We start from the raw sequence: 26,022 nt of genomic DNA, 5'->3' as shown, positions 1-26,022 counted from the left end.
TTCTTGTTTCCCATCACAGAGGGAGTGTAGGGTAATTGTTAGGACTTATTAGCATTCTGGACTCTAAGAGACAAGTTCCTGCAGTCACCTGCCCATCACCATCACTATACATTTATGTCTCGATGTATTTGAGCAAAATTAATTCTCTTATTTGCATCCCTAATAAGTAGAGGAGAAAAAAATCATTTAATTACCTTATTATTGGTATTGTACACATTTGCTTAAATTATGACATATATGGTGTATCTAAGCAAAATACTGAGTGGTGGCTCTCCATCAGTGATGTGGACTAGCAGGGTCTCAGCCCAGGCATTGGCTTGTGAACATGTCTAGAAGTAAAACTTAAACCAGTCACACTAAGCCAAATGCATTATCTAAGCAGTGCAAACAAAAGTGAGTGGGTGAGACTGAATTCTGGCTGAACAAAACTTTTTGGAGGGTGAAGAGCAAAGATTGTTAATTGTAAGCCATTCTGTGGAGTCTGGTGAATGTCATGTGTATACAAATTGAATTATCAGTAACAGGATTATACTTGGAGCACAAACTGGCATTCCTCCTGTCACTAATGTTTTAAAGAATTCCCACTGAAAACTTAATAAACTCTGGAAAATGTTCTTAATTGCAGCATAACATTACTGCATCACCAGCTGTCTGTCCCATTATATTGCAGCATTTGCAAATACCAGCTGACCTACGTAACATCAAAATTCTTCCTTCCTTTTTTTTTTAAAGCTACTGAAATTAAATTTTTAAAAAAACTACTGGAATAAATGGTTGCTCAGACCTCTTCTAATTCTGGTTTCTTTTTTTTTGGTATCATTAATCTACAATTACATGAGCAACATTATGTTTACTAGACTCCCCCATCATCAAGTCCCCCCTCACATACCCCATTACAGGCACTGTCCATCAGTGTTGTAAGAAGCTTAGCCAACTAAACAATTATACTTAAGAAAAATCATAGTTTATCCAGTCAATGTAAGGGAAGAGCAAAGGCCTCTTTGTCTTTAAATGTATTTATGAAGTGGGAATTGGGCAATATGGACATACAGCTTTGTGGTGGTTTCAGTGGGAACAAAGTTCAGATTGTTATTGGAAATTTTGTGATGGTTGGTGCCAAGTTTCTTAAGTTAGAAATAAAAAAAAAAAAAAAGAATTAGCATCCCTTGCCCAATCAATCAATCAATCAATCAAGTAACCATATAACCCAGAACTGAGAACCCCCAGGATGGGGCGAAGCGCACCGGGTCGGCTCCGCACTGCGTCGGCTGTCCTCATCTCAAAGGGTCGCGCGAGCTCTCGGCCTGCTTTCCTCATTTGTACTCCATACATCTTTGTTTCCTTTTTGCCTACATTGTTATAGTACATGGATAATGATCCTGGATATGCAGTGGATAATGATCCTATTTTATTTTCAAGCAATGGTTGAACTGGATGGAGATGATGTAAGAGTCTCTTCCAGAGGGAAATACGCTGAAAGGGACATTGTGCAGGTAAGAAATTGAATGCAAATTATTTATTTGGTTCATTGTGAAGGGCACATGTTAGCTATGATCTGTAAGTGGACAAATCGAAATCAGGAGTTTCAGGTTCTGTTTAGTTTCATCAGCTGATTCTCTAGGAGCTTCATTTTATTATTTTTTGTAATAAGGTATCATTGATATACACGCTTATGAAGGTTTCACATGAAAAACATTGTGGTTACTACATTCACCCTTATTATCAAGTCCCCCCCCAACACCCCATTGCAGTCACTGTTCTAGGAGCTGCATTTTAAGTAGAATCTAGAAAAAATGCCCAGTTACTCTCCCCTGTATCTCAGGTTCACCATATATAAAATATAAATGTTAATAAGTGTCTTTTCCTACCTTAATATTATCGAGATCGTTAGTAAAATTACAAGCTAGAAACATAGTGATGTTTATTCTTAATGATGTTTGGTTCTTAATAATGTTTATTCATTGTTTAGTCCTTAAGAAAGACCAAATACTTTTAATACAACTGATTACCTATTTAGAGTAAGTAAACTTAGTAGAAATCAAAACTATAGATATTTTCATATTTCCCCCATGTATGGTTAGAAAAGTAGATAAATAGTTCTTAAAATTACATATAGAACATTTAAATCATATATAAAAATGTATATGTAAATGTATGTTATGACATATGATATAAAATAATATAACAATTATTATAACTATTAGTTATAAATAATTCTGTTAGAATCAAGAAAAATACTTAACCAAAGCCTCCTCATCCCAGAAGTGAAGAGAAAGAAAATAAAATCAGCAACCAATAAATATAGTTAAAATTTATCATTGAAAGCAAGGTGTTAATTCAACTGTATAGCTATGTATTTTAGAGTCGCCGTATCTTTTAGGATGTCACAAGTGAAAAAAGGCTGTGAAACACACATTTTTAATAGGAAAGTAAAGAAGGTCTCAATACCATTTAAGCACATGATTTATTAAAGTTTTGGAAGAGCACACAATGGACTTCAATATTGTCTCCTAAATATTACCTATATAATCGCCCATAAAACAGTCATTAAGAGAATCTTATTTGAAATCCAACAAAATTTGGTTCAAATCCTGGATTTGATATCTTCAACAAGATTAGTATATTTCAGTGTTCTGGCATGTTGTAAAGATTAAATAAGAGAATGTATATAAAATATATTTCTGAAATAGGACTCAATAATAAACAACAAAATCAGCTAAAATAATTTGAGAAAATAGTATAAAATAATATAACATAATTATTAATATAAAGATAAATCAAAAAGCACTGTTCTTTATTAGCCAGCAAAATTGTTTTAAAATAGAAACATCTGTATAATGGTTTTTTAAAAAGATAATTAAATATGATTTAGACTTTTTAACCCAACGATCTTGGCAGAGTAAAAAGTACACACACACAAATGATTAGGTTAAAGGCAGCTGAGAAAGGGAACATGGTGATGTGGTCATTTATTTAAGCATCCCATGGTGTTTTGTTTTCATAATTAAACACATGATTATTCATCTTAACCTTATTAGCATAATTATAGGCCTAAGTAATTACCCTTTAACTGAAAGCTCTTCATAATGTCTGGCTCACATTTTCCAAAAAATCAAATTACTGAAGGGAAGTAGAAATTCAAAGTCCTTTAGAATGTGTTTTGTTGCTGTTATAATGCATTTTTTTACAGTCAGCAGAGGCAGCCCCACAGCGCCTAAGGGAAACTTGATACCGTTTTCCCTTAAGTAGTTAAGGTTGCGCACATCACCAAGGTTTCCTTTAATAATCCTTTAATATAGCATATTAGAGCTAATAAACTAGTGACAAGCAACATTCATACCTATCACATTTATAAAATAAAAATGTCCTTGATCATGAAAGTCTTTAGTCTCTCGATGGATATATACTCCACTGAATAGAATATTGAGATAACACCCAGATCTATGAAATTTTAAAGTTGTCACTCTTATCTTGAACAAATCGATAAATTTCTCTGAGCCTTTATTTCATTATTTCTGCTCATTAAATTCCTTCATCTCTATACTTTCCATGACATTCTGAGTCTTGGAAGAAGTAACTCATGAAAACACTTCAGTACTTATCAGTATAAGGTGTCTATTAGTATAGTTATATCTCTCCTCTCTTTGGTAGAGTCCCTGAGAGCCGTCTATCACCATAAAGTGACACTGGGATCCCCAAAGATTTTGAAGTCTCCTGGGGATATAGCTCAGGGGTTTCTGGCACATAAAACTGAACTGAAGGAACCGTAGGATCTTTCTTACAGATGCTTATTTGAAGTTATTATGTCCCCACAGAATTAGTAACCTCCTGAGTGACAGTGACATCTTGACTTACATGCCTACATTTAGTTCAAAAAGTTGATGTATCCCTTTCTAATTCATGGAGAAGTTCCCAGATGGTGATAGGTCTTTTAAAAATAGTAAGCAAAGTATCCCATTATGTGGACGAATTAGCATCATCTCTCACCTTGAATAAGGTTTCAAAAACATTTCCACTGTCACAGTTTTCCAGTTTCCACCATCCACTAAGACATTTTTTTTTTGCACACTATTGGATTCATTACTTTATTTCCACTTTGGGTTTTTAATTTTTCACTTACAGCTACACTCTAATCCACTCACTAAGACATTTTTAAAATGAGTTATATTCAAGAATAACTTTTTTGCAGGGGCTTGTCAAGGATGATAATGACTGTCAGTTTTCCCATTATCAGAAATTACCCAAGCCATCCTAATTGGCGCTGTAAACACTGCTGGCTAAAATATTATCAGAGAATAGGGTCTGGTCAGCTCTCTTTCCCTTTTGCTACTAGCAGTTTCTCATGTGATGAAGCTAATCGTGTTAATATGCTGCAAATAAAACCCCAGTTCCTTAAGTGGACAAACAAAAGCCTAAGGTAGCTTAATCTCAGCAGAAAATTGGGGGTAGTAGATGGGGTTTTCATTATCATGTCAAATTATAAGTGGCTTCCAGGTTCTTTATATAATAATAATATTTAATAAGTCCTTGGTATGTTAGGCAGCTAAGAACCATAGTATCAATTCATTCAATCCTTAATGTCATGAAGCAAGAACTTAGCAGATTTTACAAATGAAGCAACGAGGTTCAAGTCCACTTGTCTAGTCACATAGCTGGTAAAAAGTAGAATCAGTATTTAATCTTAAAATGCCTGGTTCTAAAAATTCTTAACAATATTCTGTATAACTTTGATTCTGAAACCTAAATGTAGCATGACCTGACCCCAGTCTTCCTCTGATAAACACACACAGATGCACACTCACACTCACACACATACACGCACACATTTTGTATAGACAAATAGGGCTACTAATTGTCTTTGCATCAACATTTCCACTTCTTTTTATTTTTCTCTCACCATTTTACCAGGAATGCCCTTCTTTCTCATCTGTACTGACAAAAACCCTACATTTTGCAATTTCTCATTATACAGCCTTTCGCAAAGCCCTCTGTGCACATCTGAACCAATTTCCCCTTTCATTGTACTCACATAGCACTTTAAGTCTGCCTAAAAGTACTGGTCGCTCTTCATCTCATAGTAACTTAAAAATAGGAATCTGAGGCCCAAGATGGGATGTTAAACAACTTGCACACAATTGTTTAGGTTGTAAATTGGTGAATCCAAATTTCCAACATACTGCTGATCCCAAAACCTACGTTCTGTCTGCTATGACACACCTACTCTTCTAAACGGTGAAAATCCTAATGAAGATTGTAAGACTGTGTTTCCCTTTTCTTATTACTGCAGTGGTTCTTGTATCAGAATCAGGTCTATTTGGATTCAAATAATGACTTTGATACTTACAATTCTCTGATCCTGGATAAGAGAATCAAACTGTTAGATTTCAGTTTCCTCTTCTGAAAATTCAATATGTGGATAATGCGCTTATAAAAATAAAATGAGATATTGTAATAAATCTTTTAGCAGATGCCCCCCCACCTCCTAGTTGCTCAATAAATGCATTAATATCAGTATCAGTTGTTATTATTAGTTAATATGTTGGTATAGTCCACGAGGAGGGCATTTTTTGGTCACTGTTTCATAGTAGCTGTTCCATGACATGATTCTGCACTCCGCCTTATTTGTGATTATTTTCATTGCCTCAAGATTCAGTGTCACTGACTACAGTGTAAACAGTAAGCAGGATGAGACCCTGTGGGCTGTTATTCTGAAACTTAAATGGCTCACTTTCTTAAATCACTATAGGTAAAGGTTTTCTATTTGTTTGTTTGTTCTATGGACTGGCCATTGTGTATAATGCAATGTCATTTCTCCTGGCTGCATACAGTTACTGGCCAGCCTATCATTTCCTTAAAAATTATATTTTATCAAATTTTCCATTAAAAAGAGAATAATAACCTTGGAGGCTTAGGCTTGAAAATCACTAATGGAGCTCTGCACAGTAGGAATAATCAAGTAAAATCGAGCTGAACAGCAACTAAAAGCCCGCTTGCCCAAAGTGATTCAAGCTTATTTTCACAAATAGGTGAAGCCAGCTGTTAGAGCGTCCGTGTGGAACATTTTCCTTGCACTAGATGAATGCTTAAAAAAAAAGCATGTAAAGCATCAAGGATATGGTATATTTCTACAGAACAGGGTGCACTTACTGGTATTCTTCAGATGCATGTGATAAATTAGTACAAAGTGAAAATTGATTGATTGCTCTAACCTGACCATTTTAAGGGTTCAAGTTCATTTGTGGTAATAGCCAGGGCTCAACAGGGATTCACAAATGTGTGGCGTTATTTTTCCAGGAGGTCCCCAGGTACTACATTGATCAGAAATGACTGATTAAGAGACAATAATCTCAGGGTCTGAGAAGTTGAGTGCAAAACTGACGGTAGGAGGATATGAACAGTGGTCTGAGAAGAAAAAGGGCACAGTGTACATTGTCTTGCAGACTGTAAGGTTTGACATTAACAGAGGTAAAGGGAATGAAAAGGCAGTCTGTCCTCTGTCACTGAGATAGTATTTCACGACATGACTGAGGAGAATAATGTTCCTTTGGAAAAGCCTAGATAATTGAGGTTAGTGAGCAAAAAGTTCTCAATGTTTTTTTTTCCTACTCCCAACACACAGTAGGATGAGGTGAACTGCTGTTGATAAGAGTAACTCCCTGTGATAGTGATTGTCAGCCCTGGGGCAAGGCCCCTTCGTACCCAAGGGCCTACTCAGAATCGGGGCTCCCACTTAACAGACCTAAGTGAAATGTGCTGTGTACTTCCCACCCCAGCTGGAAACTAAGGTTTTGTTCTTACCCATTATTTATAAGCATGTTTTAAAGATGAGTAGTAGAACTGTGTGCTCTCCGAGAATGGTGGTGGTGGTGAATCCGTTCTGATGTTTCAGAATGTCCTAGCATCCTTAAACAGGAATTTTAACTCACTTCAGTAGAAAAAGTTAGCACATCTTAAAGCATTTGCTGGAAAGGAGAAACAGGATGTGTTCAAATAACGAAAACCCCAGAAATTGCTATTTCAGATTACAATACATGTTTCCCTATTTAATACAACAACCTCATTTTATAGAAGAAGAAACTGAGGCAAAGAATGAAAAATAGCTTGTCCAAGATTATGCAGCTAATAAGTAAGAGAACCAAGCTCCCAGCCTGGAAAGTCTAATTCCAGAGTGTGTGAGAATAAGTGGGTGGTAAAAAGATGAGTGAGTTTGCCGTGCACGGTGTAGAAGAAAGGCAAGCATCAGACACGGCGTAAGAGCAAAGCTGGGGTAGGAGAAACCCCCAAGCAGGTGAGGGCCTCCCTTTCCCTGCAGAAGGATCAGCTGTTGTCAGAGGCACCCTTCTTTCCTGAAATGTAGGTATTAGCTATGAATTTTTAAAGAACTGAACTGTCTTGAAAAAAAAAGTTCCCAAAGATACTTTTATGTACACTAATTGTAATATACTGATATGCTACGTAATACCAACATTACAATCATACAAATACTTCAAGTGTTTATTTTAAAATACTTTGCCTTTTAAAATAAGGATGAAATAAACTGTAGCTGCAGTTAGATATCTTTTTCTCATTACTCCATAACTATGTTGATTCCTTTTCTTTTGCTTTTCTAACTATAGCTTCTAGGAGAAAATACACCTTCACTTTTTTTTGCACCTCTTTGATTGTTCTGTTTAAAATGTCAAGTCTCGTCCAAAGGTAGATACTACAACTTCGTAAAAGTTCATATCCCCTTATGTCTCTTCTCAGCTAAAGATTATATTTGCTCTGTTAGTTTTTTCCTGTCTGTCCTCAGCTAGCTTCAGGGTTAAGAGAAAGATAGGTCACCTTTATATCACACTTTTCTAAAAGCTGTGTTGAGATCTCCTCCTGGTAGCAATGCAGAGGTAAAAGTATAATTGTGTAGGCATGCTTCTGCCTACAGTGTGTATTTTAAAAAGAAAGGAGTAATTTATTAATTACTTGGAAGAGACTGCTTTCACTGCATAGAAGGTATTACACTATCTAATTTTTTAACATTTGACTTGATTTCACCTATAGCGACCTGCCCATTTTAAAGCCTGCTTCCTAGTAGCAGTTTTCTGAAACCACATCTTGAGTAACTGCTTAAATCAAAAGTTAAGTTTTTCAAAATAAATTGAAGACTGTTAGGTTCCAGGATGAAATGGGAGCGTGCTCCCTCTTTTTCTGGCAGAAAAAAATGATTTAATTCAAACTTTTAAATATTATACTTAGAAACCATTTGGCATCCTTAAATGTCTTCACTGTGCCTTTCCTCTAAGACTGAAATTACTTGTTCCCGAACCATCATAGTAGTAACTGCCATTCATTTCCAAGTGGCTTCAAGAATCACCTTGTGTCTAAGGGGAAATTGAACCAATGCCCTTCTACAGCACGGTGTTTATAACTTAACGGAGCCATTATAAATGAGAGCAGAACCAGGCAATCTATTGCCAGACAGCTCGGTGTTGAGCTGATGAGGACTCTCACGTAATTGCTTATATCAGAAAGTAAGATCACTACGTGATGTAAAAATAAGAATGATGATATTTCAGGAAGACGTATCCCAAAATCTCATGCTGAGTTCCTTTCTTGCCTTTCCAAATAACAGATTGGAGAAACTAACATCTGGGGCAAGACTCAGTGTACTGGACAGTTGAGGTTCCTTCTAATATGAACTGTGGTGATTCTACATTCATTGTCCATGTGATTTGATGTCCTAGAAACTTCATTACAATTATTTCATGGGTACTGAGGACCCTTTAACAGTATGCACTATTGTTTTCACCCTGCAGTGGGTAGTATTTCTGCATGGAAAGTGGAATTTGGCAGGAAACTGAGGCCTGAAGAGATTGATGCTCCGTCCCACTGGCGGCAGTCTAGGTATAGAAAAGCTGCAGAACACACTTAGCACAGCAGGACCAGGACACCCGAGTGACTGGGAAGAAACAGAGAAAACAGTGACATCCCTTTTTAGATAAAAGTAAATGTAGTAGAAAAGCCTGGTCACTGTAGTAGCTGTTTGTAACGACTCCAGTCCTTCAAAATGCATAATAGTTATTATCCAACTCATGGGTACTGCAGGCTTCTCGGATGCCCCTACAGCCAACGTTTTACATGTGTTGACTTTTGCGTCTATGAAATAACGTGCTGAAGTCTGCGAAATAACTTTCTTTCATCTCTGTTCTAGTTCGTGCCATTCAGGGATTACATTGACAGAAGCGGAAACCACATCCTAAGCATGGCCAGGCTGGCTAAAGACGTCCTAGCTGAGATCCCTGAGCAGTTTCTCTCCTATATGAGGGCCCGAGGGATCAAGCCATCCCCTGCGCCTCCCCCGTACACCCCACCTACGCACGTATTGCAGACTCAGATATGACTGCTGTGCCCCAGATGCTAGCGTTACTGCCCGTCACTTGCAGAGCGTCACTGCTCCACCCCTGGTGTCCGTGGGGAACCGGGGAGAGACACGCTGGTCTCAGCCGGGTTTCAGCAGCCCTCGTTAGTACACTTTCTTGGATCCAAAATTAATTCTCTTCCTAAACCAAAACTGTAAATAGGGTTGTTGCATGAGCAACAGGAAAACTGTTTAAATGCTTGAAGCAAAATATGGATGTCTTCTCTGAATCTTTTTATTTGGACAGACACAGCTAATTTCCAATGTACTGTTGGGAAAAAGCACAAACTGTTTTTAAAGTCAAATATTGTCCTCGACTGCTGTGTGTATAGGAAAGCAGTCTCTCTGTATCGATGTTTACATGTCACTACTTTTTAAATTTCAATACTTTTATAACCGTTCTTAAGAATAAGAGTTTTGAATATTGAATCCTTTGTCTTCTAAATTGCAATAGCTACAATCACAAGAGCAATATCTCTTTGAATGACTGTCTGGACAAATGCAATTGCAAACAAGGAAAGGGAAAGATACTTTCATGCTTTCAGTGAATGAATTGTTTTAGGAAGGTGTATCTGCTTAGTAATCAGTTCCTCTGTGCTGTTCACCAGGCAAGGGAGTGTATGCTTCCCAGATGTGTATCCTATAAGAACATGCAGTTTTCATGGAGTTTGGGTTCTAAATTTAGGCAGTTTAAATGCAGTCAGTTTGTTTTGTACTGCTAAGTAGAAATAACAAAAAGTCAAACATCGTGAACTGTAAATGCACAGAAAATTCTTTGTGTACAAAGTAGCATCTGTATATTATAATGCTATATAAAAAGACTAAAACCCAGAATATTTAACTGTGAACTATGTAGCAGAAGTTTTAAACTTTTTATTCCATTATACCTTGTCTAGATGTTTTAATTCAAAGGGATACTGGTTCTCTTGGTTTGGATTCCTTGTTACCACCTTTCCACATTGCCACACAGGTGCACAGGCTGGAAGTTTTTTTGTGAAATTCCCAGTTAAATATACACAACCATGTGACTTAGTGCACAACACATTTGTGAAATAACCTGCTCCTATATACTGACCTGCCTGTCCACAGTTAATTGTAAAGTTTCTGCATGTACAGTTTTTACAAAAATGAATAGTTCTGTGATGTTGTGTCTAAATTAAAGCATTTCTTTAGAACAAATGGCCTTAAATTCTCACAGAATTCCTGGAAATGATTGTGAATTGCCTTCAAATAATAGAAAAGTGTATTTATTTTTTTTCTTTTGTGTCAACAATGTAACTGCTTTATAATATTTTTCCTTCCTTATACCCCTACTTACTACTTGGTTTGTTTCTACTGTATGTTGTTCTCTTTGTTCCAGAGTTGATGTAGGGTGACTTTTATAAGCATGAAACTATTTTACTGAAAAGAACAATATATAAATCCACATATCTAACAGAATCAATGTTATATAACTGTAATACTAAATTGTCCATTTTTAAGTTGTATTAAAATCTTCAAAAGGATCACTGTTTGCTCTGTAAGTTTTATGTATGAATGACTTGGAGCCTGATGATTCATTTTACTGATCTTAAATATTTATGCCAGTATAGTTTATTAACCTACAAATTTCTTTTTATCTACCTTCAATTATCAGTCCAAAAAAAATAAATAAAGAAGATCAATATTCTTTCCTTTTTGTCAAACATCAGTTATTTCTCTTTGAAGTGATCAGAGAAAATGAAAGATGTGCACTTTCTTAGCTAAATGACAGGTGCACAAACCCAGTGGGGGTAGATGGCTGAGAATAAAACAATCACAGTTACAAACCTTATCCTCTATATGGCTGGGCATAACTGTCAGAACCATGTGTGATGTTAATGCTGCAGGTAAAATTAGAAAACACCTAGTGTTATCTCTTCATTGCGTAAATGAAGAAACTGAGATTGTAGGGGCTGAGTGGTGTGTCCAAGGTAAGATAACCAGAGCACAACTGTTTACCATTATGAAAATATCTCTTTACATTTTGTGAGTTGCAGTGAAAAATCCCAGAGGCATATTCCATAAACACAAATGCATATCGTAAGTTGCACATACAGACGAGGTTTTTATGAGAGACTTATCTGTTTAGGGCATAAAGAGATTTCTTGCCAAAGGATGAGGTTCATGTGGTTGTTTCTTAAAGAACCAGCAACTGCCAAAGATTTTGCTGAAGAGCATGTCTTTTCCTTTCAGTTTGTGTGTATCGTAGCTTTGTATTTTATTTGAAACAAAATGACAAGATGCTTAAAAAGAAAAAAACTCACTGATTTCTGTCCTTGGCACAAATCAGGTACACTTCCTAATAAAGAAAGTGTTTTCTTTGGGTGCAATGTGATACCACTTAATAAAGAAGGACACAACAGATATCTGCTTATAGAAAGTTACACTTAGGTAGCCCTTTCTCTCCCATCCATGTTTCACAGATAGTTCACAGGTTGTGCTATACTGTACGGGTACTCTTGGGCACGTTGGGGTACATGGAGCTCCCAGGCTCCAGCGTCCTTATCAGCTAACATCAGGATATCTTACAAATAATTCTGTTTTCAATGTGTATCTTGACTGAACAGGGCAGGAAAGTCCTGCCCTACAGAGATTATCCCTTAACTAATCTTTGCTTACAACAGTCTCTGCCTTCAGTTTTTTTTCTGCTTTTATTCCCTAGTATATTTATATTACTATGAAATTGAAAGATGATTCCACATGCAACTCCACGACATATCTATTGGAGAGAGCAAGGTCCCGAGGGTAAGCTATGAGTGTCCTCCATGAGAACCTCAAGGTTACATTAATCACCTAAATGTAATGAGTGTACATGATTTTTTTAATATTGAATTACAGAATTTCTGAGAAATATTTCTTGCCTTCTCATTCACAGAAAGAGTGGATTCTTTTTTGTGTTTATCACTGGATGACTCACAAGACAGCAAAGCATAAAATCAAGAGGGTTCAAAGTTGTAGGAACACAACTCTAGGCGGCTTCCCCTCCCCCTCCCCATGGCCACCAAAGACCCCTCTGTTCTCTCTCCCCCACTTCTTCTGCTAATACCTGAAAGTCATTTAACAATAGGAAAGAAGACTTTCTGCAAAATACAGGGAGGTTCTGAGGTGAAGGGCATGGAACTTCTAAGGACTGATGAGCTCATTTTAACGACATGCTGACACTTGCCTTGACCAAAAATTTTTTTCTCCTTTCTGAAAGGTGTTTCATCATCAGATCTTTTCTTAAGATACGATTTTGATGAGGGCAGACTTGGGGCATCGTGAGTACATAAGTGCCGAAAACAGGTTCCTCTGAAGCTCTGAAAGGGGAAACCAGAGAACCAGCAACCACAGCCTTAGGTATGTTTATCCCTCTTTTCATAGATGATCGCTCCTCCTAGCCATGTTCACAACAGATTTCAAGTTTCAAGACCAGAGTAAGGAGACACCAAATAGAAATATTTGTTCAACAAAGAGTAGTGTACATGCCCCAAAACAAAATCATTTTTCGTTAAGTTAATGTGACCCCCAACAACTGTTTTACTGCATGGAAATACTGATTTGTAATTAAAAGTATACTAACTAATACACAGAAGTTGCCCAACAAAATTGTCATACTAAGATTATTACTTAAAGACACACTAGTTCTGATTCCTGTCGCCGGCTTCGGCACACTTTCAGAGGCAACATCTTCAAACATCATGAATCAGGGCTTCACTTTACTTCGCACTTCGTCAGGCCATCCTCAACCCCCTTATCTGCCATTGCTCTTACTTCCCGGGCCTTGGAGAGTGAAATCTAAGAGAAAGATGACCCCTGGGCTGTTCCCATGGAAGGAGAGAAAGCAAGCTGATCTAAAGATTTGCTCATTTAGTTTAAACTAAATGATTTAGTTTTAAATCAACAGTGGCCATGACCTCATGATTTTCTCATCACAAAGTCATTCGCTAATTTAATTGCCATGAAACAGGACTGCCGAGCATCCCTAATGTATTTAGAGAAGCTGATTTCATACAGATAGGATTAGCTATTAAACAGAGGTGGGTACCACTGACCTTATAAATTAAGAGAAAGGATGAAGGCACAAATACGCTTGGGGTTGGCTTAAAAATAGCTCCTCTCAGATCTCCTCACCTTACAATGTAAGTTAATTAACTGAAGTTGTAACCTGGTTCAGCAATTTTGACAAGAGAACAACCAGTTTGATAATTTACAATTTCCACAAGATAACTGACAAGATTATCAGATAGGTAGACTAAATAAAATGTCTATCAAATCTTTTTTTAAGAAAATTAATGTGAATCTACGTAAAATTAACAAAATTATTTCACTATTTCATCATTTTCAACAAGAGCAAAAAGGTATATTCTATAATTTAGAGATGGGCAAATTTGGCATGCACTTTCGATAATAATTCTACACCTGAAGATTTAAAAGTAGGGACACCCTGAGACAACAAAACGTAATTACTAGAAACCCTTTTGGGTTCATCAAGAACAAACTTTCAAGTCCTAAATATTATAGGAACTGAAGCAAAGAAAATAAAAATTTATGATGTTAGTCTTCAAATCCAGAGTTAGGTCATCTGACAGCGGTCTGAGAAGATGAAAAATTATAGGTAGGTTTTCATTTATTTTCTGAGGATGCATAGGAGTTTTAAGTCCATGATTTTAAATATAAATCCAAACAATTATATATGTGCAGTGGCCTCTTCTAAAGGCTGGTTCTAAAATTGCTAGAAGCTTCAACAGAAGGAGCAGAACTCATTACTATGCCATATACCTGTCTCGGTATCTGATTTTAGAAAAATAGCACTAAAATAGCCATCCTCATTTCTGTCACCCATACAATGGTGTGATGTTTCCAAGGGTCCTTCGAGCACTCTCCTTGCATCTCTCGGTGACAGAAGTGACCTTGATTGGAGCACACCCTGAGGCCTGCCGGAAAGAGGTCATTGAATGAACCTGATGTACTGAGCTACCAAAGGGCTCTGAGAGACAGGTCAGCACGTGAAAAAGCTCAGCTTCCTATGCAAAGAGGCAGGTTGTTAGCTTATTTGTGTGTGCTGTGTCCCTGCTCTTATCCCCCGGCATTTATCATGTTTGTAATAACTTATCTGTGATCTCCTTTGCAGGTATGACCATGAACTCCACCCCAGCAGAAGGCAGGCAAGTCTTGCTCTCTCTCCTACCTCTTCCACATAGCACAGGGCCTCGATCTTAGTAGGCCATCAATTGATTTACTGAAAGTGAATTGAATCAAAAGATCGATCACTGAAACTATTTCATTAGTTACTTGGTATTTTAAGGCAAGCTTGAATCTCAGTGTGTGTGTCCACACAGAGATCAGTAGAATCTTAAAACAGCACATAACCTTACTTTTCTTATATTTATGTATCCCTCCTCTAAACCAGAAACGAGAGAGGGAGTGGATAGAGAGCAACAATTTCTCTTTCTCCACCTGTTCTCAGCAGTGAAATGCTCAAAAGGCAGGCAGACAGCAGGAGGCAAGAGACAACGAAGCCTTGGCACAATCTGATGGCCACAGGCCCCGACTCAGGATCGCATGAGGAGAAGGTATTCACAAGTCGCCAGGGTCTTATATTATTTCTGTTCTGAAATTTCCTTTGACCAAGCATGTGAAACAAAACAAAAGCCTCTTTTATACATTTTGGCCTACATTTTACCTGAACAAGGAAAGTGGAAGGAATTTATACTGTTGGTACTAGAGAAGTGAGCTGTATCATCACTTTTGCACGTTATCTGTGCTTGGTCTATTTCCGAGTGGGTTGTGCCCGTGTGTGTGTGGTGGGGGTGAATATATGCCTTCACTCATGCATGTACCTGCATATATGTGTAGGCAACAGTCAATGTGGGGACAGTAAACAAGGGCATTGGGGGAGAAGAGATGACACTTTATAAGCATTTATTGCCTTTTCTGGTGCTGATTATCTGTCCCGGGGGAAGTATTCGCAACCTGCACAGAATGTGGACAGAACACAAGGTTAGAACTTTGTAACTGCATCCATAATAGGACAGATTGACTCACAAATCTACTGTGCTAATATTTATAATTTTTAATGTATTCTTGCATCCTCTGCTTAGCAACAAAGAAGAATTTAATGAATATGAATTTGCCTGTGGAGGAGAAATGTGGAGGACTGTAGTTATTATGTATTGGCATTTTAGCTCAGAATCCCACCCACCATTTGATAATATTGGATTCCATGTAACTTTCTCAGAAGGAATAAATAAATAATCAAAATCCTACCTGCATCCTCCATGAGACAATCTATTTCCTATAACTTTTTCCTAAGCCATAGGAATGACTTTGGTTTAGCATTTAATTGCTTGCAAAACATTCTCTCAAATGTAACCTCTGTCTATACCTATCAAACCTCTGCTCACCCACAGGGCTTCAGCTCAAATTCTGCTTTTCAACAATGCTTTCCTGCAGCTAGGTTATGAGGAATCAGTGCCTCTTTTTCTCCAGTCTGTATATGCATATCCTGCTCTGCCTGTCTAGGAGCAGGCTGTGATTGCAGTGAGGACGTGACACTGTGGGGTGGCAGGGGTGGGGGCAATCTGTCAACTGCTCCTAGAATGCAGTTTTGCAAGGTTTTCCAAATAAGATTATAGGGTATTAACCAGGGTCTATCCTTTATGGCAACTCTGAAATCTAAGTTCTGTTTCCTTAGCACCGTGGGATTGCTTAGTGCTTATCGGGATTCTCTCTGCATTTTATCTAAACTTCTGCCAACCTAGCCAAGAAGCAGCAGCTGCCCCAAATGGAAAACAAATCCATGAGAATGTTGAGCTTGACCAAATCAGCATCCTTTCTCTCCAGGGCCTTGGACCCTCTTTAGTCTGCAGCTCTCGCTCCATTTCCTCTCGGACCCCTTCCCTTGCCCTCCAGCGTGGTCCCAGGCCGTGCGCTCCTAAGGTCTCCTGGGCTGAGGATCCCTCTCAAAGTCACGCACTTGGCTTCCAACAAGTCCTCTTCCTCCTTCTCCCCCCACTTGTTCCTCTTCCTTCTCTGCCTCCACGTCCTCTCAGTATGGATTTTCTAGGTTTGTTTTTGTATATGTGTGAAAGTATTGGTCTGTCACATAGTCCTCAGTCTTAGTTATAAATGGAAGCTCCTAGAATTATTAACATATCTGTATTCCCTACTATAATGAAAGTTCCCTAAAGAAAAATAATATGCCCTTTTTATGATGATTAGATTAATATGTGCTATTATTGATGAGGAAGAGTTTATCTTTACCTGAACGCTATTTAAGGAGAGGAATAGTTGAGTTGATGTTCAACATTCACTCATTCATTCAAATATTTATTGAGTTTCACAGTGCTGTGTGACGGTCAAGTAAGACAGGAAAAGCCGAGGCCTTGCAGAATAATCTGAAATCCGAGGACATGGATGAGAATTCATTTGCGTTTTCTCCTTCCTTGGTTCATACCCGAACATGGAATATTTCAAGACCTGGCTTCTGTTCCATTTTTTAGCCTTATATTTTATCACTTCCAGCTTCACTGCATGGGCGTCAGCATATTGAACTTCTTCCTGTGCCTTGAGGCAGTCACGTTCCCTTCCATCTGCAGGCCCCTTCACGTCCTCACTCCTGTCCTTCAGGTCTCACCTCAGATACCATTTCCTGGAGAATTTTTCCATGATCTTCCAAGACTGGAGCCGATGTCCTATGTGCACAAATCCTAGGGGTCCAGTACTCAGCACTCCTACCCAAATCCGAGTGCTTGGCGCTCATGTCTTCTCACCTGCAGACCTGTCTTCTTCACCGTACCGTGTGCTTCCCAAGGATGGGGACGGAGCTTTGGGTTGGTTCGTCACAGCCAGCACAGGGCCTGATGCACAGTCAGTACTCGGTAAGTACCCATTAAACCAAACTGGGTGTCTAGTGGGTTGAAACAATTGAAATAGTCTGGCACCAAGTGCATAAAATTTAACTCAAAGGAAAAAGTGTATTGTTTCACCCATCTAGGAACATTTCCAGTGTTCACACTACTTTGACAAAGTCAGTAGAGCAAATAACCTCACAGACTGTTTCTTTTTCCTGTGACATAATGGGAATCATTTCCCCAGTCTCAGCATAGAGCAGTAAGCCAGCAGAGTGATGTCATTTTGTGGCACAAAGTATTATTATAGGTTAAAGAAGAGAAGCTCCGAAGGCCTCATGCTGTTTTCTTCGGTCCGTGATTCTTCACCCTCGTGTTAAAATAAACTCCAGGGTGAATGCTGTAACCTGCCAGTCACCAGCCAAACCTGCCTTGTTGAGCTGGCTTCTGCTCTGCCTTGCACCTAAGGGTTTTTCCCCCATTTCCATGGCAGCAATATGCAGACCCAGCCAACCAATTTAGTGATTTCAGTAAATTCTTACTTGCTCTTTGTCTAATAATGTCATTGCTTCAGTTACTGTTTCCTAGATATTTTAAGAAACTCTCAAAACCATCTTCCCCGAACATTACAATGCTCTCATTCCTGTTAAAGACCGAATCTGCAATATTTTCCATCAACTACTGGAAAAAAAACCTAATGTGTAAATAGAGTATGTACATCTACTTTCTATAGCTCCAAAGGGGGAAAAAAATCAGTATTCCTCATAAAGTTCTAAAAGAAGCATGTTTTCTATCAATATGAGAATTGTTTTTTAAATTAGAACCCTTCAGCTACAGAGCGGCTTGAAGTGGGAAGTAGAAAACCTCTTACGGACCTGTTGTAACAAGCAGAGCAGGATGACCTCTCGAAGATGTAGAAAGTTTTCAGCAAAACATTTTTACAAGGTAGCCTTAAAGTTTTCATTCACATGAAGTCGTTTCTGTTACGATTTCGTTCTCACATAAGGCTTATAATGTATATATGGTATTTCTGTATATGCAGTGCAATGAAGAAAATAAACTCAGTGACATGATAGAAAGTCTTTGGGTGCTTATTATCGATTGAGGAGTCAGGAAGTCAACTGAAATCTGCTGATGAAAAGCAGCTGCAAGATCTAGGAGAAAAGAGCATCCCATGAGGAGGAAAAGCTAACAAGGGCTGAGGAGGAGCAATGTATCTCAGCGGAACCTGAGGAAGGTCCTGGAGGTGCAGATGTCACCGAGGAGAGCAGGGGCTCCGTCCCCAGGAGTCTGAGGTTGGCCAGAGACCTTGATGTGTTCAGGAAGATTCCACGTCACACTCTTCACATCTCCCCCTTGTTCCTTCACCGAACCAGGGCTCCTGGGTTCAACTTTGTCCACGTGCATCACTGACTCTCTGCAGGTAGCCGGGGTCTTACTGCCAGCGATGGAGCCACTGTGTTCCAGAACTGCCCAGTGTCCTGCCGCAGCGTGGAGGAAAAGAATCCCCCTTCCCTTTCCACGGGAGAGTCTGCTACAAATTGGGCAACGTTCCCTGTTACCTCGAAACCAGCTCTTTGGGTCTCTGTCAAGAAATCAAATGATCTCATTCAATAAGTATTTCACTCAACAAATCTTTATTTATAGTCTGGCGTATCATAAGCAAAAAGCTCCTGCCTGAAAGTCTGACATGGGGATGGGAGAAGCAACAGATCTTTGGTTGACGTATTCTAGGTTGACGTCGGAATCATGGATCTCTCTGCTAACATGTTTTTAACTTCGTAAGTCGGGATATTTCTCACTGCTGCCTCCTCAGAATGATTTTTCTCAAAGAGATGCCACATTTCCTCCTCTATAACTAGCCTTCAGTGGTTCAGTCCACCCATTCGTCAGATGCCCTCAGGTTGTTTGAGCCCGTGGTAGACCTGGCCTGCATGTGATGTACTTCTACCTTGTTCAGTGTATTAAAGCTCTCAAACACCTTGGTTCTGCCAAATAATAAACTTAACAAATCATGGGCAAGTTCTAAATGTTCTAAAATCCAGTTTGATGTGAGGATAGCCGCACAGTTGTGTACATTTACTAAAAATCAACGGGTGAATTTACAATGGGTGAATTTAATGTATATAAATTATCCTTCAACAAAACTATTTTTTAAAGATCTAGAAAAGAAGTCATCTGCTGTGATCCATAGGAGCCAACAGTTTGAGAGAGATTACTCTAAAAGAATTACCTCTTTTTTCAAAACCTGCATTCAGTCTCAATGACATTAGATAATATAGGAACATCAATCATGCTTCACTTTGTCTGCGGTGACCACTTCCAACAAATTTATGGTGAATAAATTTCTGAAACATAGAGCAACTCATCCAAAGTCTGTCTTCAACCCACTGCTCTTATAGTTGGATAATTATCACACGACTAAGTGATGAGTTAATCGCAAGTCTGCAAAAAGCAGCATTGACCAGGGGGTTCTGGGCAGGACCCTAGCAGAGAGAGCCACATGCTGCCTATGCTCAGGAGTAGAAGGAATTAGGGAAGAGGTAAAATTAATAAGAAGCCTGACAAACATTTATTAAGTTCAGAAATATGGTGAAAAGCAAATGTATTGAGATAAGCTACTTGGATTATTGGTCAGTCCACAGTGTGCATCCCCAGTGAGTTTTCCCTGTACTGGTATATTACCTCCATGGGCTTCCAAAGTTCTTTGTAATTCTTTACTATTTTTCATTTGTCTCCTAAACATCTTAGGTGTATCCTTTTATTATTAATTTTTTATTTAAAGCAATGAAATAAAGAAAAATCAAGTAATCAAAGAGACATTAAAAGATAGGGGATTAACAATTTTCTCATATATTTCCCTATTTGTCCTAATAGACTTTCAGTCGATTGGTCCTGCTATTCTTGTTTGAAAATATTTTCATAAAATTCTTAATTTTATCACTTACTTGAATAAATGCATGGAATTACTAGAAAACGTTGTTTGAGTATATAGCCTGTACTGAGGGCAGTTGTCATCATTTTAATATATAAGTTCCTCCATGATTATTAGAGTGTCACTGTCTGTCAACTAGATGTCACTTGAAAGTCAGACCCCACTACTTCAGATGTTTGTGCCCCAAAACAGCGTTAGTAGGGAATCATCGTGTCTGGAAGTGTTCCCCACTAGCAATTAAATTTGAATGATCCGTAAAACCCCAAACTCCTGTAGTTGTTTTATTCTCAGGGCTTGAGATTAACAAAACCACAGGGCGTTTCTGCAGATTAAGGACTAATAACAGTTTCTGGTCAAATGAGCTTCAAACCATTTACTTCTGCTACTTATTAGCAACTGTTTTTCATATATATATATTTTTACATTTTGTCTTCCCATTGGGAAGACTCTTCTTTCTTTTTCTGAGCCTAAATCTGCTCCACTGTTAGAATGATTCCCGCTGACGCCGCGTATCTGCTCTGCTTCCGTTAGGTTGTCATTCATCAAACGGCAACCCACGCATGTTACTATATTTGGCAGGTCTTTGCAAACACAGTTCCCCAGCTCCTCAGAACTGCCTGCTGCCAATTCATGTCTGATCACCAACTCCCCTAACATAACGCCAAGTGGATCATGTCACTTCTCTGCTTGAAATCCCCCAGTACTTCCCCATAGCTTCCAGGATAACATCCAAACCCTCTGGGCGGGCGTACACAGCTCTCAGTGACACGCCTGCCTCCTGCCTGCTGTTTCAGGCTCCCTGCCCACTCTCAGCCCCACGCAGCCTTTGTTTTCCTTGCCTGGAACATCTGTAGTTCTCTTGGTCATCACGCTGTGAGCCTGCCATTTTCTCACATGAGGATTTTCTTCCTTCTCGCCCCACCTCATCATCTAATTACCTTTTCTTACCAAAGCAGAGCCTTTTTCTGCTGTTCCTCTGCCCCTTCGTGATCACACGTGTACGACATAGTGCTGTCATCATGGGGGTTCGTGGATGGTTTAAGGAAACTTCTGCTTCTTGAGAGAAAGTGCGAAATACTATTCGTCTCTAAACACCAGAACATGGCAGTGTTTGTTCATATTGAGTATTCAGTGGGTGTGTGTCAAGTAAATGGAGGCAGGAAAAAGGGATACTTGTGCTTAGCATAATTAATCAAACAAATGGTTTATCAGCCATTTTATAGGATGAAAATCTTGACAGTCACTCTCAAGTCTTAGAAAATGATTCTATGACATCAGTTAAATCTGCATTTTTCCATATGCCTTGTAGCTATAGCCATTCTCTCAATAAAAAATAGATCAGATTGCCCTCTTCTCTCCTCTCCCCCTTTCTCATCTGGCTGTAGAAATCTTCTGTCTCAGGTTTAAACCCAACATTCAAATCATAGAATTCTTGAATGAACCGGAAGTTAAGTAGTCGTGGGTCAGACCAATACTTCATTTTATTATTTGTTGAAATACTAAGAATATTCTGAAGCATAAGTATATACAAAGTCAAGTCAGTTTAATTTGTTATTCAATGCCTGATTGATATGAATTTTTCAAAAGGATTCCCCAGAGACATCTTTAGCTTGAAATACATAGTGAAACAGGAAGCTATTCATAAAAACACGCTCACCGAAATTTGCCTTGTTCTCCTTTGATCTTTAATTGCCTTAGTCAACCCCACTTCTTCATACACTTAATACGTCAGGCTGATTTGTCAAAGGTGCAGATAATTTATTTGCCGTACCCTGGCTCCGTTTTGAACTGCCATCTGTCCAGGAGTGGTGGCCCTGTCCGACAGGCAAGGGCATATTCTGAAGGTGCGCTGCTCACGTGTGTTCTTCCCTCTGGAGGAGGCCTAGCTGTGACTTTGGGGTTAGAATAGCATCAGTTCTCACCACTGCCAAAATCAAGGCAGTAATTCCTGGCTAAGCTCTGTAAACAGTAACACACACATTCAATCCAGAAACCCAGAATCACTTTTAAATTTTCTTTCTCTTCACCACATTTTGCCCCTCAATCCGTCCTGTCTAATCTGTGTCATAAATACCTTCTACACCCCCAAGTCTCTCATTTTCCACTGTGTGCTCTCTCTGACCTCTCTGTCACTTCCCATCACTGCAAGCCTCTCCCCAGGCGACAGCCCGAGATCTCCACCGATCTGATGGCGCTGCCCTCCCTCCTTAACTCTGTCAGGGCTTCTGTGCTGCCCTTGGGGACAAGTCTGCATTTGTTGTCATGGCTGATGGGTTCCGGTCGATGTGTCCAGCTTCATGTCCTCCCCAGCCTCCCTTTCTTCCCTAATTCCTTTTCAAGCACATGTATGCACACCCTCCTCCGACCTCAGCCCTCAACCTTCCAGTTCCTGGAATGCGATACACTTTTGCATCATCTCCCTTTGCCTGGCTACTTTTTCCAGATATTTGCACCTGGGAAACCTCCCTGGCCCCCCACACCCTGTTCGGTGCTTCTGAAATACGCTGTTACACTGTACCGTAACATCCTCTTTCTGTTTTTAACCACTGAGTTACAGAGGCCTGTCAGGGCCTGATACTGGCTAGGTACTCAGTAAGCCACTATGGAATTAAAAAAAGAATGATTCTCTTCAAGGTTCAGAATCCATACAGGTTAGAGGACTTCTCATAATGAAGCATACTTTCTACAGTGCTATTAAATTGATTGAGCTAAACAGAACAGTTAAGTTGGTCTCTTCTATGGCCACATAACACTTTTTCATCTACGCACCCAGGGAGTTCAGTCATAAATTACTATGGAGGAAGTGATCAGCAGGCACCCCCATTAACATTTGGCATCCATCTCCCATGAAGAGTTCCACTTCAACAATTCTTGGTGTAAAATTCAATTTGCTGTTGAGATTTTTCATATGTATCGTGCAGTCTCTGCTTTGGAAGCATCCCAAGTATGATCTATTGAAAATAGGTCTCGATCATAGAAATCAACAATGTGTGAAGTTCTGGGATGACTTCAGAAGGTCCTGCAGTACCTCCACATGCCAACGTTAAATTAGAAAAAAGAAGAAAAAGAACTGACCTTCTCAACTTAAGGAAAGTGATGTAACAAAGGTGAACAAAAAGCCCCTCGAAGGGACTAGTAGAGGATGGTTTCTGCCGCTCTCCCCAGTACCCGGCCCCCAGGACTCTGCGTCATGCATTCTAGTTATTCAGCAAAGTCTTACTGAATTGAAGGCCATAGTATATTCAAAAGTGAATTTTTTCCCCCCAGGAACCATTGTAATAAAGTAATTCTTGCTTCTGGTTTTTTATTACATGTATTTTCCCAGACAATTCTGCTTAATACTCCTAAAAATATCTGATTGAAATTTTACCCCTCTAGTCTTGCCTGTTTGGGACTGCAGAATCCATTCCAGAAAGACAGATAAATAATCTAAAATCATAACCATGGAGATATTAGAGTAAAAAGCATTATGTACGTTGTTTGCTCTATTACCTGTTTACCCTTCTTGGATCATTACCTGTTTAACCCTATCGGGCTGGCTGTTGCCTTCCCTTCTATACCTCTTATCCCCAAAGATGGCATTCATTTACTTAATAAGTATGTAATGACACCTTACTATTTGCATGAAACTGTACAACATAATGGGTAACCCACCAGTGAACAGAAGATATAAAATGCTTCTGTTCTCATGGAATTTATTTCTCAGTGGGAATGACGGAGAACAATAATTAATTTTATAGAACTAGTTCCCTACTTGATCCATTTGATAGGGTATCAGGTGCACACAGTCATTAATGTTTGTACAGTTAGATTGTCAAAAATAAAAGAATAAACTAGATAACTAGGTGCCGGAGAAGAGTAAATTTTAACTGACTTATACAAACACTCCCTTAACATCCTTTATTTGAGAGCTGTAGATTTTTAAGATTAAAAGAGTTTACCTTTTGTTTGCAGGGTTACAAAGCATTGTATCAGTTTTAGCATTTTAACAAGAATTCTATATACGTTATTTTTCCTTAAAGCAAATAAAGTCCATCAAATGTTTATAGCTCAAGCATTTTCCTGAGTAGGAGGAGATTTATGTGCGCAAGTAGAAACTGTCCTTTTCAAACCAGTACGAGCGTCACGTAAAATCTACGATGGATGACTCAGAGCCAAGACGTTTTCCTTCCTTCACGCAGGCCACTATCTGTGCCAATGCAAGACTTCGGTAATTGCTATAAAAGCACTCTTATCTTACTCAGCCTCTTGGGCGAATAAAAATAGGACACATTTAACTCAGGTGAGTGAGAAAAATCTTTAAACTTTGAGGTTTTAGTGTTTTTATGTGTGGGAGGGCACAGAGAAGGGACACGGACTCTCAAAAAAATATTTTATTGATAAGGAAATGCTATTTTCCATCATCATTGAAATAGGAGACAGTGTCTGTCTTTCCCTCACAGTCATCTATGAGAATGACTGAAAAATTTCAGCAGCCATCAGGTGTACCCATATGGATAATTAGAATCACCACATTCCTCATGCTATGGATGGTTGCAGTAATCGTCTGTATTATAATGGATTTAGCATTGCACCCCCACCCCCTGGGATGTCCTTGTGGCGTCTGAAAATAGGCAGCCTGGGAAGGGGCTGGTACACTGAAAGATGTATGAAGCTTTCCCATTAGAATGTTCTCATCACGGATGTATTTTCTCAATATGTATTTCTTGAGTGTCCATGTAAGGAAACACAAGTATCAGTACAGGAAAGCCTCTTGGCTTCCTTAAAATAATCAAGCCCAGATCCTCCGTGAAGTAGAAGGATGTTCACATTTCTGTTTCCCTTGGGAATTTCTCCCTCACTCTGCTGTCACTACCGCACTGACCTTATGATTTCCTGACAGACTAAATGTCAGACACTATAATACACTAGAGAGTACAAAGATAAATAACAAATGGTCCCTGCCTTCAAGGAGCTTATTTTCTAGAGGGAGACAGAAAGAAGAGGGCTGGTAATTTTACAAAAGTATATTCACAGGAGGATTAATAGAGCACAAAATATCTTTTAATTTAGGTGGGTCAATATGGCTTCGTAAGAGGGACACTAAAACTACTTTGTAAAAATGGGTAGGAAGGAGGTAAGGAAATGAGGCAGCCATTCCAGACCAGAAGGCTGAGTATATGCAAAGGCACAGAGGCAGGAGAACACCCCGTTCCAGGAAGTGCAAGTCCCTAAGTATGGACTGAGTAAATATACGGAAGGAAACAAGAGTAAGACTGACTGAGAGCAGAGAAAGTGTATGAAAGACTTTACATCTTAGATAGAGGAATTTGGATTTTGTCTTAGCTTTATGGGAGGACTACTAAGGATTTTGAGCAGGAGAGTAAAAGGATCAGATTTATATTTTAAGTATTTTTTTCTGGTAGCTGTGAAGAGCATGGACTCAACTGGGATGAGCCCAGAGGCAGGGAAATTTGGGTTGGAAGGTCTCTGCAACCATTCAGATGAGAAACAATGAGCTCCTGAAGGCATGAGGGGACTTGAGGATTGTTGGATGGCAGAGGACAGAACAATTTTGTAAGCAATCCGGAAGGCATTTGTGATTTGACTGGGTTTTGGAGGTGAATGAGAGGGAGGGGCATCAAATGCTTTCCTGGTTCAGGTGGGGAACTGGGCATGTTGATGCTTGGGATTGGAACAGAGAATAAAGGAAGCAAAGCCAGTATTTCATTGTCAAGTTTGAAACGCCTGTGGTACGCCCACGTGCAGATGTTCAGTACACCCTTCACATCACACGTCTGAAACTGAGGAGGAGGTTCTAGGCCAGAAATGACCCTACCAATATTTAACAGCTTTCAGTG

At 39.1% G+C, this 26,022-nt stretch overlaps 1 protein-coding gene and 1 long non-coding RNA gene across 5 annotated transcripts in view; both read left to right on the top strand.

Annotated features, from left to right (window-relative positions):
- CPNE8 (copine 8) overlaps window positions 1-11,063 on the top strand; it is a 164,185-nt gene extending 153,122 nt beyond the window's left edge. For 3 of the 4 annotated variants that reach the window (XM_036889385.2, XM_036889387.2, XM_036889388.2), the window contains 2 exons: window positions 1,420-1,493; window positions 9,188-11,063. In XM_036889385.2, the coding sequence (XP_036745280.2) occupies window positions 1,420-1,493; window positions 9,188-9,376 (263 nt within the window). In that variant the 3' untranslated portion in view covers window positions 9,377-11,063. Of the gene's footprint in view, window positions 1-1,363; window positions 1,494-9,187 lie in introns of those variants that run through there. The other variant, XM_036889386.2, reaches the window with a different exon arrangement.
- Window positions 11,064-11,640: 577 nt separating this feature from the next.
- On the top strand, window positions 11,641-20,063 carry LOC118914552 (uncharacterized). Its single transcript, XR_008993788.1, has 2 exons — window positions 11,641-18,192; window positions 18,290-20,063. It is a non-coding gene; the product is annotated as an uncharacterized LOC118914552 (long non-coding RNA).
- Window positions 20,064-26,022: the final 5,959 nt, after the last annotated feature.

This window comes from Manis pentadactyla, chromosome 14, assembly GCF_030020395.1.
Source record: "Manis pentadactyla isolate mManPen7 chromosome 14, mManPen7.hap1, whole genome shotgun sequence".
Taxonomy (NCBI): domain Eukaryota; kingdom Metazoa; phylum Chordata; class Mammalia; order Pholidota; family Manidae; genus Manis; species Manis pentadactyla.
The sequence above is the reverse complement of the archived record's forward strand: the minus strand, read 5'-3'. Positions and strand labels throughout refer to the sequence as shown.